The sequence below is a fragment of the Engraulis encrasicolus genome, chromosome 3 (genome assembly GCF_034702125.1).
Source record: "Engraulis encrasicolus isolate BLACKSEA-1 chromosome 3, IST_EnEncr_1.0, whole genome shotgun sequence".
Lineage (NCBI taxonomy): Eukaryota > Metazoa > Chordata > Actinopteri > Clupeiformes > Engraulidae > Engraulis > Engraulis encrasicolus.
In genome coordinates, this window is record NC_085859.1 from 52,728,677 (window position 1) to 52,741,176 (window position 12,500).

Genomic DNA, 12,500 nt, shown 5'->3' on the forward strand with positions numbered 1-12,500 from the left:
AAAAAACGCAAAAAATATTTTTCCTGGTAACTAGTTACTTTTATAGTGAAGTAACGCAGTTACTAACGCAATTACTTTTTGGAGAAGTAACTGGTACTTGTAATCAGTTACTTTTTCAAAGTAACTTTCCCAGCACTGTTTGGAACACATGGTGAGATACGTAGTATGTAGTATATACTGAATGATGGATGCCGGAAACCCAGATTTGAAGTCGCATGGGGGTGGACTTTTCCTACCTTCCACTCCCTTCCTACCTGACCTCTCTGTCACATAGAATTCACCTCCCGCCTTAAGAGCTAGCAAACTCTCCATCCATGTGCAAACTCCCCTTTGTGTGGCTCTGAGACTGCCACAGGCCTCTTAACTATCAAACACCGCCTACTGACACATCCCAACACAGGCATTGTCATGTCCCCTTATGAGGGGCATATAACACTTCTTTTATCGCCCTCCGCCACTTCCCTTCAACAGCTGCACAGCATTAGCACCCACTAACTGGAAACGGCCAAGAGGAAGCCTCCTCCTCACACACACGCACGCGCACGCACGCACGCACGCACACACACACACACACACACACACGCACACACACACGCACACACACACACACACACACACACACACACACACACACACACACACACACACACACACAATAAGAGAAAGAAAGAAAGAAAGAAAGAAAGAAAGAAAGAAAGAAAGAAAGAAAGAAAGAAAGAAAGAAAGAAAGAAAGAAAGAAAGAAAGACGAGTCGAGGGCGGAAAGATAAATAAACTATGGAAGTCAGGCCAGTTATTTGGGGGCTTAACTGTAGCTGCCACACGATGCCAGGATGAGGGGGCAACCCCTCCACCACCGAATAACAGGGTGGCATCCACAACTGAGGCCTGTGGTTTAGAGAGCGGGCCCAGCAGGCTGAGACGGTGGCGAGGCTGCAAATCGAATTTAAATCCTTAAACCCTTTTCATGAAAGGTTCTTAAGTACAACCAGCGACCAGAGCCACAAATTTGCAGAAACTCACCCCAGAGGCAGAGGGAGAAGAGAAGAAAGAGAGAGAGAGAGAGAGAGAGAGAGAGAGAGAGAGAGAGAGAGAGAGAGAGAGAGACAGAGACGCAGGGACAGTGATAGTGAGAGTGAGAGTGAGAGTGAGAGTGAGAGTGAGAGTGAGAGGGGGGCAGAGACACAGGGAGAGAGAGAGAGAGAGTGAGAGGGGGGCAGAGACACAGGGAGAGAGAGAGAGAGAGAGAGAGAGAGAGAGAGAGAGAGAGAGAGAGAGAGAGAGAGAGAGAGAGAGAGAGAGAGAGAGAGAGAGCAGGAGAGCAAGATAGTGTGAGAGAGACAGAACAGAGAAGTAGAGAGATAAAGAGAAAAAAATGGACAGAGTAAGTTAGGGGGGGAAAGGAGCAAAAGCAAACATCAACATTCTGTGAGTTGGAGAGTAGACAGTCTGACATTTCAAGGACTCTGTCACTGGATCTGGGACGTCTGTGTCTGTGTCTGTGTCTGTGTCTGTGTCTGTGTCTGTGTCTGTGTCTGTGTCTGTGTCTGTGTCTGTGTCTGTGTCTGTGCCTCTCCACTAAACTGTGGTGTGCAAGGAACGCCAGAGGTGTGACATGCCATCGTCTCTAAATCAGCTGGTGGTGTTGGTGATGGGCACATAGGGAACCCATCCACACTTTCTCTAATCGCCATCGTAAATTATTACATTTTCTCTTTGTTTTTTTTTTGTACTATTTGGGAACCATATAAATTAGAAAGATAAATGCTGCAATTCAATGTACTGTACAACTCCATGGCCCTCATTTATCAAAGCAGCGTACGACGAGAATCGTACGTACGTCGTGCGTACGTTCTTTTTCTATGACCAGTTGGCATTTATCAAATCTCATCGCAAGCGCAGGAAAGATGAAATCCTACGACTGCTCTCAGACGGTGTACGCCGTTTTCAAGTTGGACTGAGATGACTATGATCACCAACTTGAGCAGCAGTTGTAGCGCAACAACTCATTATCACAAGTATGTGACCTACATAATTACAAAATGTTTTTATATTGTATATCTTGGCTATAAGCCAACTTCTACCTGTTTGAACTGGTGCACCCTTCCTGGGAGCGCTGCGTTGATTTGGCATAGGTCAACAACTGCAAGACTTCTAATTTGTGATTTGACGTGATGTGTGAATAATTGTGCAATATACAGCCGCGTATTGGAATGTGCCTTCAGTCATGGAATCAATGGACCGATGTCCCTTCTTTTTAACAGCTGGGAGTTCAGGCGCACATCAATCAATACATACAGTAATAATCTCCCAGTTGACTTTCGACATTACGCACAACTATCCGTGTGTGTCCGATAATTTTCTTCTCCGTTCATTTAGGTGGCAAAAGGGCTATCCCCTCAAATGACTGGAGCGCAGGAGAGAAGCAGGGCGCACGTGAGCGCGAGAAGGACAGCGCACTGGACATGTAAAACTCTCCTTCCCCAACAAATGGTTTGGGCACTGTTTGTTTGCCAGTTTCACGTAGGAACCCTTTCTTGACCTCGTTTACAAAAAGGTTTATCATCATATTTAAACAAAAAAAATTATGTAAGGGTTAACGTTCGGCGAGAAGGTCGCTACCGTGGAATAGCAGCACGACAGAGAGAATCTTTAGACCCCGACGCGGAGCGGCCGACCGACTCGCCGAACGTTAACCCGCTTATTATATGGATATACTTAAATGATTCACACATGGCGGGGACATTTCTTTAGGCCTATTTAATGTTAAGTTTATTATAGTTTTTCATGTCAAAAGATTGTTGCTGCGCAAAACAAAACAGTGCCGATGTGGAACACCGCTAGGCAACAGCTAGGTAGCCAGGACAACAGGTGTTGTCTATCACAGCAGCTGATGAGAGTCTTGTTGAAAAGTCGCTTTAGCAGTGAAAAGTCTTGTTGCCATTGACAGCGGTCTGATATAGACCAACCCGTCCGTTATCGAAAAATAACAGACGTGCGAACGTTGGGGAGCCCCATTGAAATGAATGGAGCATTCGACCGATGACGTCACACCATGTAATAAAATAAAATAATATAGATATAACAAATATCTTCATTATGTCTACTGTAGTCAATCAAACAATTCATTGTAAGTATTTGGAAATCAATCTCTACCCCTTACATATTGAGAACCGAAACACTTTTGACTACAGCTGTTGATTATTTCCACATGTTATTTTGTTGTCTACCTCGCGTAAAGCCTAATTTGAAGCTGTCAATCAACCAGAAACGTGGATGTTTCAGCCGGTTTGCGTCTCTCCATGTTGCAAACTCAGGGGTGTGGTCTCCTTCCTGCCCTTTTAGAGAATGTATGATTATTCTAATTACGATGGTTTTCAGACGCTGGATTGATCAACAGCCGCTCGCTCTTACGATGGGATTGGAGAGGTACACATGTTTAGTAAATATCACGTGAGCTTCGTCGTACGACGAGATCTGCGCTCATTTCTGCGATGGTTTCTAACGCAAGTTTGATAAATGAGGGCCCATGTGTGTTGACCAAGTGTCAGTTTACTTTTTCACATTTAGTTGTGCACATTTACCTCAACAGTCATATACCAGAGGCAGCATCATCAATCCTCTCCAATCATAAAAGGATGGTTGTGGGGGTTGGTGGTGGTGAGAGTGATTGATGAAGAGGAAAAAGAAGAGTACAGCTCAGAGTGCAAGTCCGAGAAAGGTATCTGATATCTTGGTTAGTGGGGTTGGAATGGGGGGGGGGTGAGGTGAGGCGGCTCGTGTGTGTGTGTGTGTGTGTGTGCGTGTGTGCGTGCGTGTGTGTGTGTGTTTGTGTGTGTGTGTGTGTGTGTGTGTGTGTGTGCGCATGTGTGTGTGTGTGTTTGTGCATGCGTGTGCGCATGTGTGTGTGTGTGTGTGTGTGTGTGTGTGTGTGTGTGTGTGTGTGTGTGTGTGTGTGTGTGTGTGTGTGTGTGTTTACGTGTGTGTGTGTGTGTGTATGTTTACGTGTGTGTGTGTGTGTGTTTGTGTATGAGCGTGCATGTGCATGTGCGTGTGTGTGTGTGTGAAACCTGTCTGCATGACGGCAAGGCCCCCAAGCGACCTAAATATAAACATGCACGTCAAACACTCTTCCTCGCGTGCTGGGTTTCACTACCACCACCTCTCAAAACTGATAAACACACACACACAGACACACACACACACACACACACACAGACAGACAGACACACACAGACACACACAGACACACAGACACACAGACACACAGACACACAGACACACACACACACACACACACACACACACACACACACACACACACACACACACACACACACACACACACACACACACACACACTGTAAATGTGTACACACACACAGAAACATGAGACAGAAACACAGACACATGAGACATGGAGGGGCAAAGACAAAGACTGCTGTGTGTGTGTACAGCAAGTGTGAGTTAGGTATCTAGAGTACACATTTTGTGTGTGTTTGATGTGTGTGCGTGTGTGTGTGTGTGTGTGTGTGCGCACGTTTGCATGTGTGTGCGCACGTTTGCATGTGTGTGTGTGCACATGTGTGCATGCATGTGTGTTCGCTCGCCCACGATAGATTGGGAGAGAAAGCAATCTTACATTACGGGTTATCAGAAACCTCAGCAGTGTGGGAAAGAGAGAGAGAGAGAAAGAAAGACAGACAGGTCAGGTCCGATCTCTGCATCTCATCATCTCTCCCGCTGCCGGTATGCATGCTATGCGACGCAGAGTCATTAATCATTTGGCTTAACGCAAGGCGATACAGGCGCATGTCATTAAGGCCAAATAGCCACTTTACGGAAAGCAAACAGTACTCTGGGGGCACGACCAAAAGTCACCCACCACCTCCCCCCATCCCACCAACACCACACTCACTCTCAATTTCAACTCACTTGCTGTCTTTCTGTCAGTTTCCTTCTCTTTCTGACTCCAAATCTCTCTGTCTGTCTCTCCCGCTCTCTCTCTACTGTCTCTCATTCTCTATCTCTCTCTCTCATCGTGTCTCTGTCAAGATGTCTCTTTCTGTCAGTGTCGTTCTCTATGTCTGAATCTGACCTTGAATCTCTCCCTCCCTCTCTCTCTCTCTCTCTCTCTCTCTCTCTCTCTCTCTCTCTCTCTCTCTCTCTCTCTCTCTCTCTCTCTCTCTCTCTCTCTCTCTCTTATAACATCTCTCTCATGATCTTTCACACTCTCTCGCTACGTCTCTACCGGTATCTTACCTTTGTAATTCCTTCCATCTCTCTCGATCTCTCACTCTGTTCATTTACGCTCTCTCTAACGCTCTCTTACTCTCTCACTCTCTCACTCACTACTATATCTCTCTTATTTTCTCCCTTTCATTTTTTGCAAAAGTGTCAGAGTAACTTGAGGTAACAAAGTCTTTTTTTGTCTCTGAGGCATAAGTGATTTGAGTGCAGTTAGAGAGCTCTTTTTCGTCATCGTGACACAGGCAGAGGCTAACAGCTGATCCCTGATGTTTTTGCGCTTAAATAAGCTGAGCGGCCCGGCCAAGAGCTACTCCCACTGGAAACCAAAACACACACACGCACGCACGCACGCACGCACGCACACACACACACACACACACACACACACACACCCCCTCTGTCTCTCTCTCGTTCTCTCTCTCTCTCTCTCACACACACACACACACACACACACAGACACACAGACACACACACACACACACACACACACACACACACACACACACACACACACGCACACACACACACACACACACACACACACACACACACACATGATTCATCTCATCCCAGCTCATCTCCTCCCCACTGGAATTTGGGCTTAAATAAGCAGCCTAGGGTGATATGGCCCACAAGAGACTCACATAATTAGATTTCATGCTCTTCCTCTATTCTCTCTCTCTCTCTCTCTCTCTCTCTCTCTCTCTCTCTCTCTCTCTCTCTCTCTCTCTCTCTCTCTCTCTCTCTCTCTCTCTCTCTCTCTCTCTCTCTCTCTCCAAATGCTACAAATTTAAAGGTGCTCTATAAGCATGACTGTTGACATACTGCGCTACCAAAGCATCAAGAACAATCCAAAGTCTTGTCTTGTTTCTGAAAAAAAATATTTGCTCTCTCTCTCTCTCTCTCTCTCTCTCTCTCTCTCTCTCTCCCCTCTTTCTCTATAGCACTTGCTCTCCTTTGCTTCCTCTTAAAATACTTCACATATTCCTCACATCGAAACTGTAAATGTCTGAGCTGTGCAGGTGACAGGACCTGCACTCGGTGTGCCAATGCTACAGAACAGGTCACCTGCAGTGCCATACCACTGGAGTCACACCTGCCTACCAGCTACAGGTAGCTGGCAAACTTCACATCGCATCATAATCCTCAATAACACACACACACACACACACACACACACACACACACACACACACACGCACGCACGCACACATGCACGCACACACGCACGCACGCCCGCACGCCCGTGCACACGCACACGCACACGCACACGCACACGCACACGCACACGCACACACACAATTATCTTCACACACACTCCACCCCAAACACCTCAGTGTTAACATTAATGGTTCATTTGCGACACCACAAACAGCCATATATTTCCAGGGCGAGGGGAAGGGAACACTCAATGGCTTCATTGATGGAGTCAGAATGTGAAAGAGCCTGTTTCTGGAACAGTGAATGCACTTGACAACAACAACCACCGTCTTTGTGCGGACAGGAGAGCATGAATGAGTGTGTGTGTGTGTGTGTGTGTGTGTGTGTGTGTGTGTGTGTGTGTGTGTGTGTGTGTGTGTGTGTGTGTGTGTGTGTGTGTGTGTGTGTGTGTGTGTGTGTGTGTGTGTGTGTGTGTGTGTGTGTGTGAACTCTGCCCCCACCACACGCCTTTGTTGTCAAACTGGATGCCGACATAGTGACGACATACCGTACACAGTACTTCTGCAAGCATTCAGAACCCTCATGCAAACCTCTCTCATACATACAGCACACTCACACGCACGCACGCACGCACGCACGCACGCACGCACGCACGCACGCACGCGCGCACGCACGCACGCACGCACACACACACACACACACACACACACACACACACACACACACACACACACACATACACACGTGACAGACAGAGACGCAAAGCCAGCTGGTCACACACCAAACAACTAGGACCCTCAGTGAACAAGATGCATGATGGGAGAAATTACCAGTTGAGTTATGGGTGATTGCTCGAGCAATGAGTCTGATCATAACTGAAGGTATGTATGTCCAAATCCAACACTTATTCATAACATCCCCAACTATAGTGTAAAAGAGAACAGTTTAAGTCATGCGGAGGATGATGAAGCCATGTACAGGGTGGAGAGCAAAGGTAGTATAAGGCATGGGGGTCATTTTAGATGTCGATAGTGGGAACTATGTCGATATCACTTTTGAAATGAACCTAGCTTGTCTCCACCACTTTATTACAAATATAATGCAAAAACAGCATCTGGAAAATTTGCCATTGTAATGTCCCCGCCAACTTTCCAAGTCAAACCTACAGGATCCACTCACATTTAGGGTTTCATGCAAACAGTCTCTTCTTCATGACCTCCTATCAGGGACGCAGCAGCAGATTGTGGGCCCCATGTACTATCAGCTCCAGCTCTAATTGTAATCTTCACTGTTCTCAGGTGGAAACTGGAATGCCCTTGCGTGTAGATTGGTGAAATGCAGCCAGTAGCCGTAAGTCAGGTTAGGGAAGGGTTGCCAGATGCCTGATGATGTCCCTCCAAAAAATGCTCAAGACCCGCCTGGAGGCACTAAAGCGCACTTGATTTCTATGGCCATAAATCTACAGAAAAAGCTGCCCAATCCCCTTTTTTACCCGCAGACGGCCATCCTAAGGAGCCCATTTGGAGATGGGTGGGTGGAAAGTAGCAGTGGTTGGGGGGTGGGGGGTGGTGGGGGGGGGGGTGATTACTTACCCGTTGGGCAGCGTGGGCAGCGTGGGCAGCGTGGGCTCCCCTTGCCCGTCCAACAGCGCCCTCCGCTGGCCCATGGCCACCTCGCAGGCGTTGTCGTCCGAGTAGAGGTTGATGGGCGTGTTGTAGACTGACGAATGCGGCACGGAGGGGGCAGTCGGGACGGTGGGTGGAGGAGGAGCAGGAGCAGGGGGGCACGAGACCTTTTTAGGGGAGGTGGGGGGTGGCAGGCGGTGGGGGAATGTGGGAGTAGGCCTAACGGCGGTGGAGATGGAGGGCATGGTGGGGGACATGTTGGTGGCTGGGGTGAAGGCGGATGATGCGGAGGGGATGGAGGCTATGGATGGTGGTGGAGAGGCCCAGGAGGATGGAGGTTTGGCTGCCTCACCAAGTCCTCCACCCCCAACACCACCACCACCGAAAGGCCTGGCGCTTTTGTTGTTGTTGTTGTAGGCTGGGGCGGCCACAGCAGGGCTAGGGGGGTTATGGGATATGGGGACAGGCTTGAGGATCTCACACAGCTCCTCCTAGAGGTTGGGAGAAACATGCAGGAGAATGGCAACACACACCACCGCACACACAGCACACACATGGACCAACACTGATGCTTCCTATGATTCTCTATGGCAAAGACACATTTATTGTGTTGGGCCTACTTGCGTAGGCCTTTGTCTATCTGGTTTTTTATTCTACAGGCTGGAAGCACAATTACCTTTCTTATGTACAATTCAAACTACAGATCAGCAATCTACTTGTGTAAACTCGCACAGTGCAGTCGTAGTCTATGCAGGGCCACCATTTTAACTGTTATAAGTTGATGACCACTGAAATGTGCAGCTTTAAATTGGCTGAACACAGTGCATGCCTTCAGCTATAGACTTGGTCTCGCTGGAAACTACTTCAGAAATCAAAACGACTTGAACTTCAGACCCTAGGCCATCAAGAAATGAAACAATTGAAAATAGTGGGAGGAAACATCAGCGTTGTGGTCCAAAACAATACTACAGTCTAGCTAGCATGTAGCATTCATGACATTCAATGATGTGTGACGTAGTGACACAAATGGTTGAGAGATGGTTAAAAAAAAACACTCTGACAACCTTTACTTTCCCATCATGCAATTCTGCAGGCCTTTAGACACACATTTCACAGTTTTCTCACACAAAAACACATCTCCAAGGGGTTTCTTGGCCATGTGGCATGCTGTAACACTGCACATATACATTTCATACACATAACAGCAACAACACACATCAACACGTTTCGCCTTCCACTATAGAATCTGTCAGCCCTCAGCAATGGCGTTGGCAACGGCGCATAATAAAAATGCACATCAGATACTGAATGAGTGCCACACCGTATATAGGGAAGAGGGGCCTGTATACTATTTCAAAAGGCGCTCTGATCATTTGCAGGTGGGAATGTAACAGTAGATTTCATACCTTTGGCATCACCTCTGGCTTTGGTGGCGGAACGCCAGTGCCTCTGTAGAAGAGAGAGAGAGAGAGAGAGAGAGAGAGAGAGAGAGAGAGAGAGAGAGAGAGAGAGAGAGAGAGAGAGAGAGAGAGAGGAGGAAAGAAGAATAGAGAGGTTGTCTGTCAGTTATATGCCTTCGATTGATTTGTGTGGTGGGATAATACTATGAGTTTTATACGTTCAGACAGTTTGGGAGTAGAGACAGTCATACGAGTAGGAATGTAAAGGCTGAGAAATAAAGAACACACAGTGCATACATGCACAGTACAGCATGTCAAGACAGATGGACATAGCTGTTTTGCTCTAAACTGATTGAGAGAGTGAAGAACAATTGAATACATTTAAAGTAGATTTACTTGTAATGGTGCACACCAGAAATGTACATGTCAGAAAAATACATGCTCGGATGACAAGAAGAATTGAAATTTAGAACTATTCAATATTCAGTCTGTTAAGAACTACTATTTTGCTGCGGCTCTACAAAGACCATCTTGACAGATGAAGAGCAGAAGTCAGCTAGTCAAATCCTAGTCAAATAAAAAATGATAGCTACAATGCTCCGCAAAGACCACATTGGCAGACCTAGTAGTAACCAGCCCTTCGAATCCCTCTTAAACAAAAATGATAGCTACGACATTGTACAAGACCAAGAAGTAAGTAAGCAGCTCTCTCTGGACTTTCTGGTGCGAAATGATTTCGTATTTTAACCGGCCAAAAAGTCTATCTGAACAAATCGAAGTCAGTGAGGTGCAGCTGATGAAACATGTAGTGGCTAACTGTTCTGGTCAGGGCCTGGCAACGAATCTTTGGCAACGAAGCCCAAAAAGCAAACACACACAGTGCCCTCACAAAGACCTCCATGAGATCCAAGATCCAAGACAGACCGTGGTGCTCTAATGCTCCTCAGACTGTCGCCTACAGCCAACGTTGGCTAGAGTGGTAGACTGGGCTTCTTCAAAATGACAGGTAGAAAATACAACATGAAAATACACAGCTTGGGATTTGGATGCAAAGCAGCCAAGCAGACACGCTCTTTCAAGTTCAAAAGAGTAGGGCTCTCATTCTCAAACTTGCAAAGACTGTTCAAAATTGAACTAAGCCTACTCATCCATAATCTCGTGGACTAACTTTGTTATGCATCACCTCGCCTGCCTAAATACTTTGGATATTGTTTGCACTTGAGCTCTTGTACACTATTTGCATGTATTACTTATATTTTGTTGTAATCTGTACTTCTTCACACTGTATATGCCGCTTTGCATAAAAGTATAGGCTAAATGCCATGTAGAGTAATGTAACCAATATCCTGAAAAATAAAAACTGTACGTCGCTTTGGATAAAAGTGTATGAGTAAAAGCATGCTTCTAATAAAAAGCTCTCCCAAGTCTGAGTCCTCACAGTTGTTGTTGCTCACTTGCTTGCTTGAGCGGGAAACTGGAGATCGAGGTCTGAAGGCCACAGGCTGTATTCATTACCAGTTGTTTGGGGCCTATTAAAGATGCACTATCTGATACCCTTGGTAGTGGTGCCCTGGGGAGCCCTGCTCTCTTGCCCTGGCCACGTAGGCACGCACGCACACACACACAAAGACACACACAGACACACAGACACACACAGACACACACACACACACACACACACACACACACACACACACACACACACACACACACACACACACACACACACACACACACACACACACACACACACACACACACACACACACACACACTGGGGAGCCCTGGTTCTCTCCTCCTTAGCCATGTGAGACCCCTCAATGTCAACGCCAAGATTCTGTTCCCCCGGGGACGGAACAGAACCATCTGGAACATCCCTTGGCCTTCCAAACACGCTATACCACCCACCCCCACCACTACCATTACCAACATTAGCCTACCACCACTGTCATTGGCTTGGCCTTTGACACTTAGCATCCTGGAAAACATGCTAGCGCCATAGCCACCACCAACTACATCACATACACCAGGGGTGCCCAACCAGTCGATCATGAGCTACCAGTCGATCTCAAGTGGAGTGGCAGTCGATTGCGAGACATGTAATGTGACGGGGAACATAGGGGGTGCATCCCAATATGTGACCTTGCCTCCTCCACTTGCTTCCTCCACTTGCTTCTCGTCATGATGACATCACTGACAACAGCATTATATTTCAATATCTTGCAAAAGCTCAATTGTGAAGTCTTTTTCTCATTTGCAATTGGGATGGTGAATGAAAAACAGTCCCTCAAAAGTTGTTGTGGCGAGGCTGACAGCTGGGAAACTTTATCGTTTTCTCCACGGAGGAGGGGCCAGGAGGCGGGACGAGGAGACAAGCACAAGTGGAGGAGGCAAGGACACATATTGGGATGCACCCACTGTCTTTCAAAAGTAGGCTATGTAGCAAGCTGCTGGTACTGTATTGGTTAGATAATTAGTCCCACGGTCACACAGACTGAGGGGAAAGCATTAGGAAGTGACCGTAAGGGTATTGCAGTTGATTCATGTGTGCACACATATATTTCTAACATCGGGTGAGTAACAGCACATGTGCGCAATGATGCGTTATGACGCGGCGATATGCGAGGATCTTCGTCCAAATCGCATAGTCGCATGCATCATCGCTAGTTCTAACTGCGTTTACATCGCGTGCCGCGTGTAAGGGAAATGTTAGTTGTTGACATGTATGGAATTCACTTCAATTTGTGCTGTTTCTTGCTCCAGTTGTGGACAAAACGATTGTTCAAACTCACAACAGAAAGCCTTTGCTGTGCTGTGCTACTGTCCCAGAGAGCTAAAAAAAAAAAACCTTCATAGAAGAAGTCACTCTTAACAGGGGTGTTCACCAATCTAATGAGTTCTCTCATTGCTCTCTCTCTCTCTCTCTCTCTCTCTCTCTCTCTCTCTCTCTCTCTCTCTCTCTCTCTCTCTCTCCCTCTTTCTCTCATTGATCTCTCTCTCTCTCTCTCTTAGTAATGTGAACTTAACTAGCCTACTATTTACCCATAACAAATGGTGAATTTCTG

At 46.8% G+C, this 12,500-nt stretch overlaps 1 protein-coding gene across 3 annotated transcripts in view; it reads right to left on the reverse strand.

Annotated features, from left to right (window-relative positions):
* The window catches only part of pdlim5a (PDZ and LIM domain 5a), a 169,270-nt gene that overhangs the window by 71,939 nt on the left and 84,831 nt on the right, over nucleotides 1–12,500 (reverse strand). For 2 of the 3 annotated variants that reach the window (XM_063195685.1, XM_063195686.1), the window contains exon 4: nucleotides 9,442–9,484. In XM_063195685.1, coding sequence (XP_063051755.1) covers nucleotides 9,442–9,484 — 43 coding nt within the window. Of the gene's footprint in view, nucleotides 1–8,002; nucleotides 9,413–9,441; nucleotides 9,485–12,500 lie in introns of those variants that run through there. The other variant, XM_063195687.1, reaches the window with a different exon arrangement.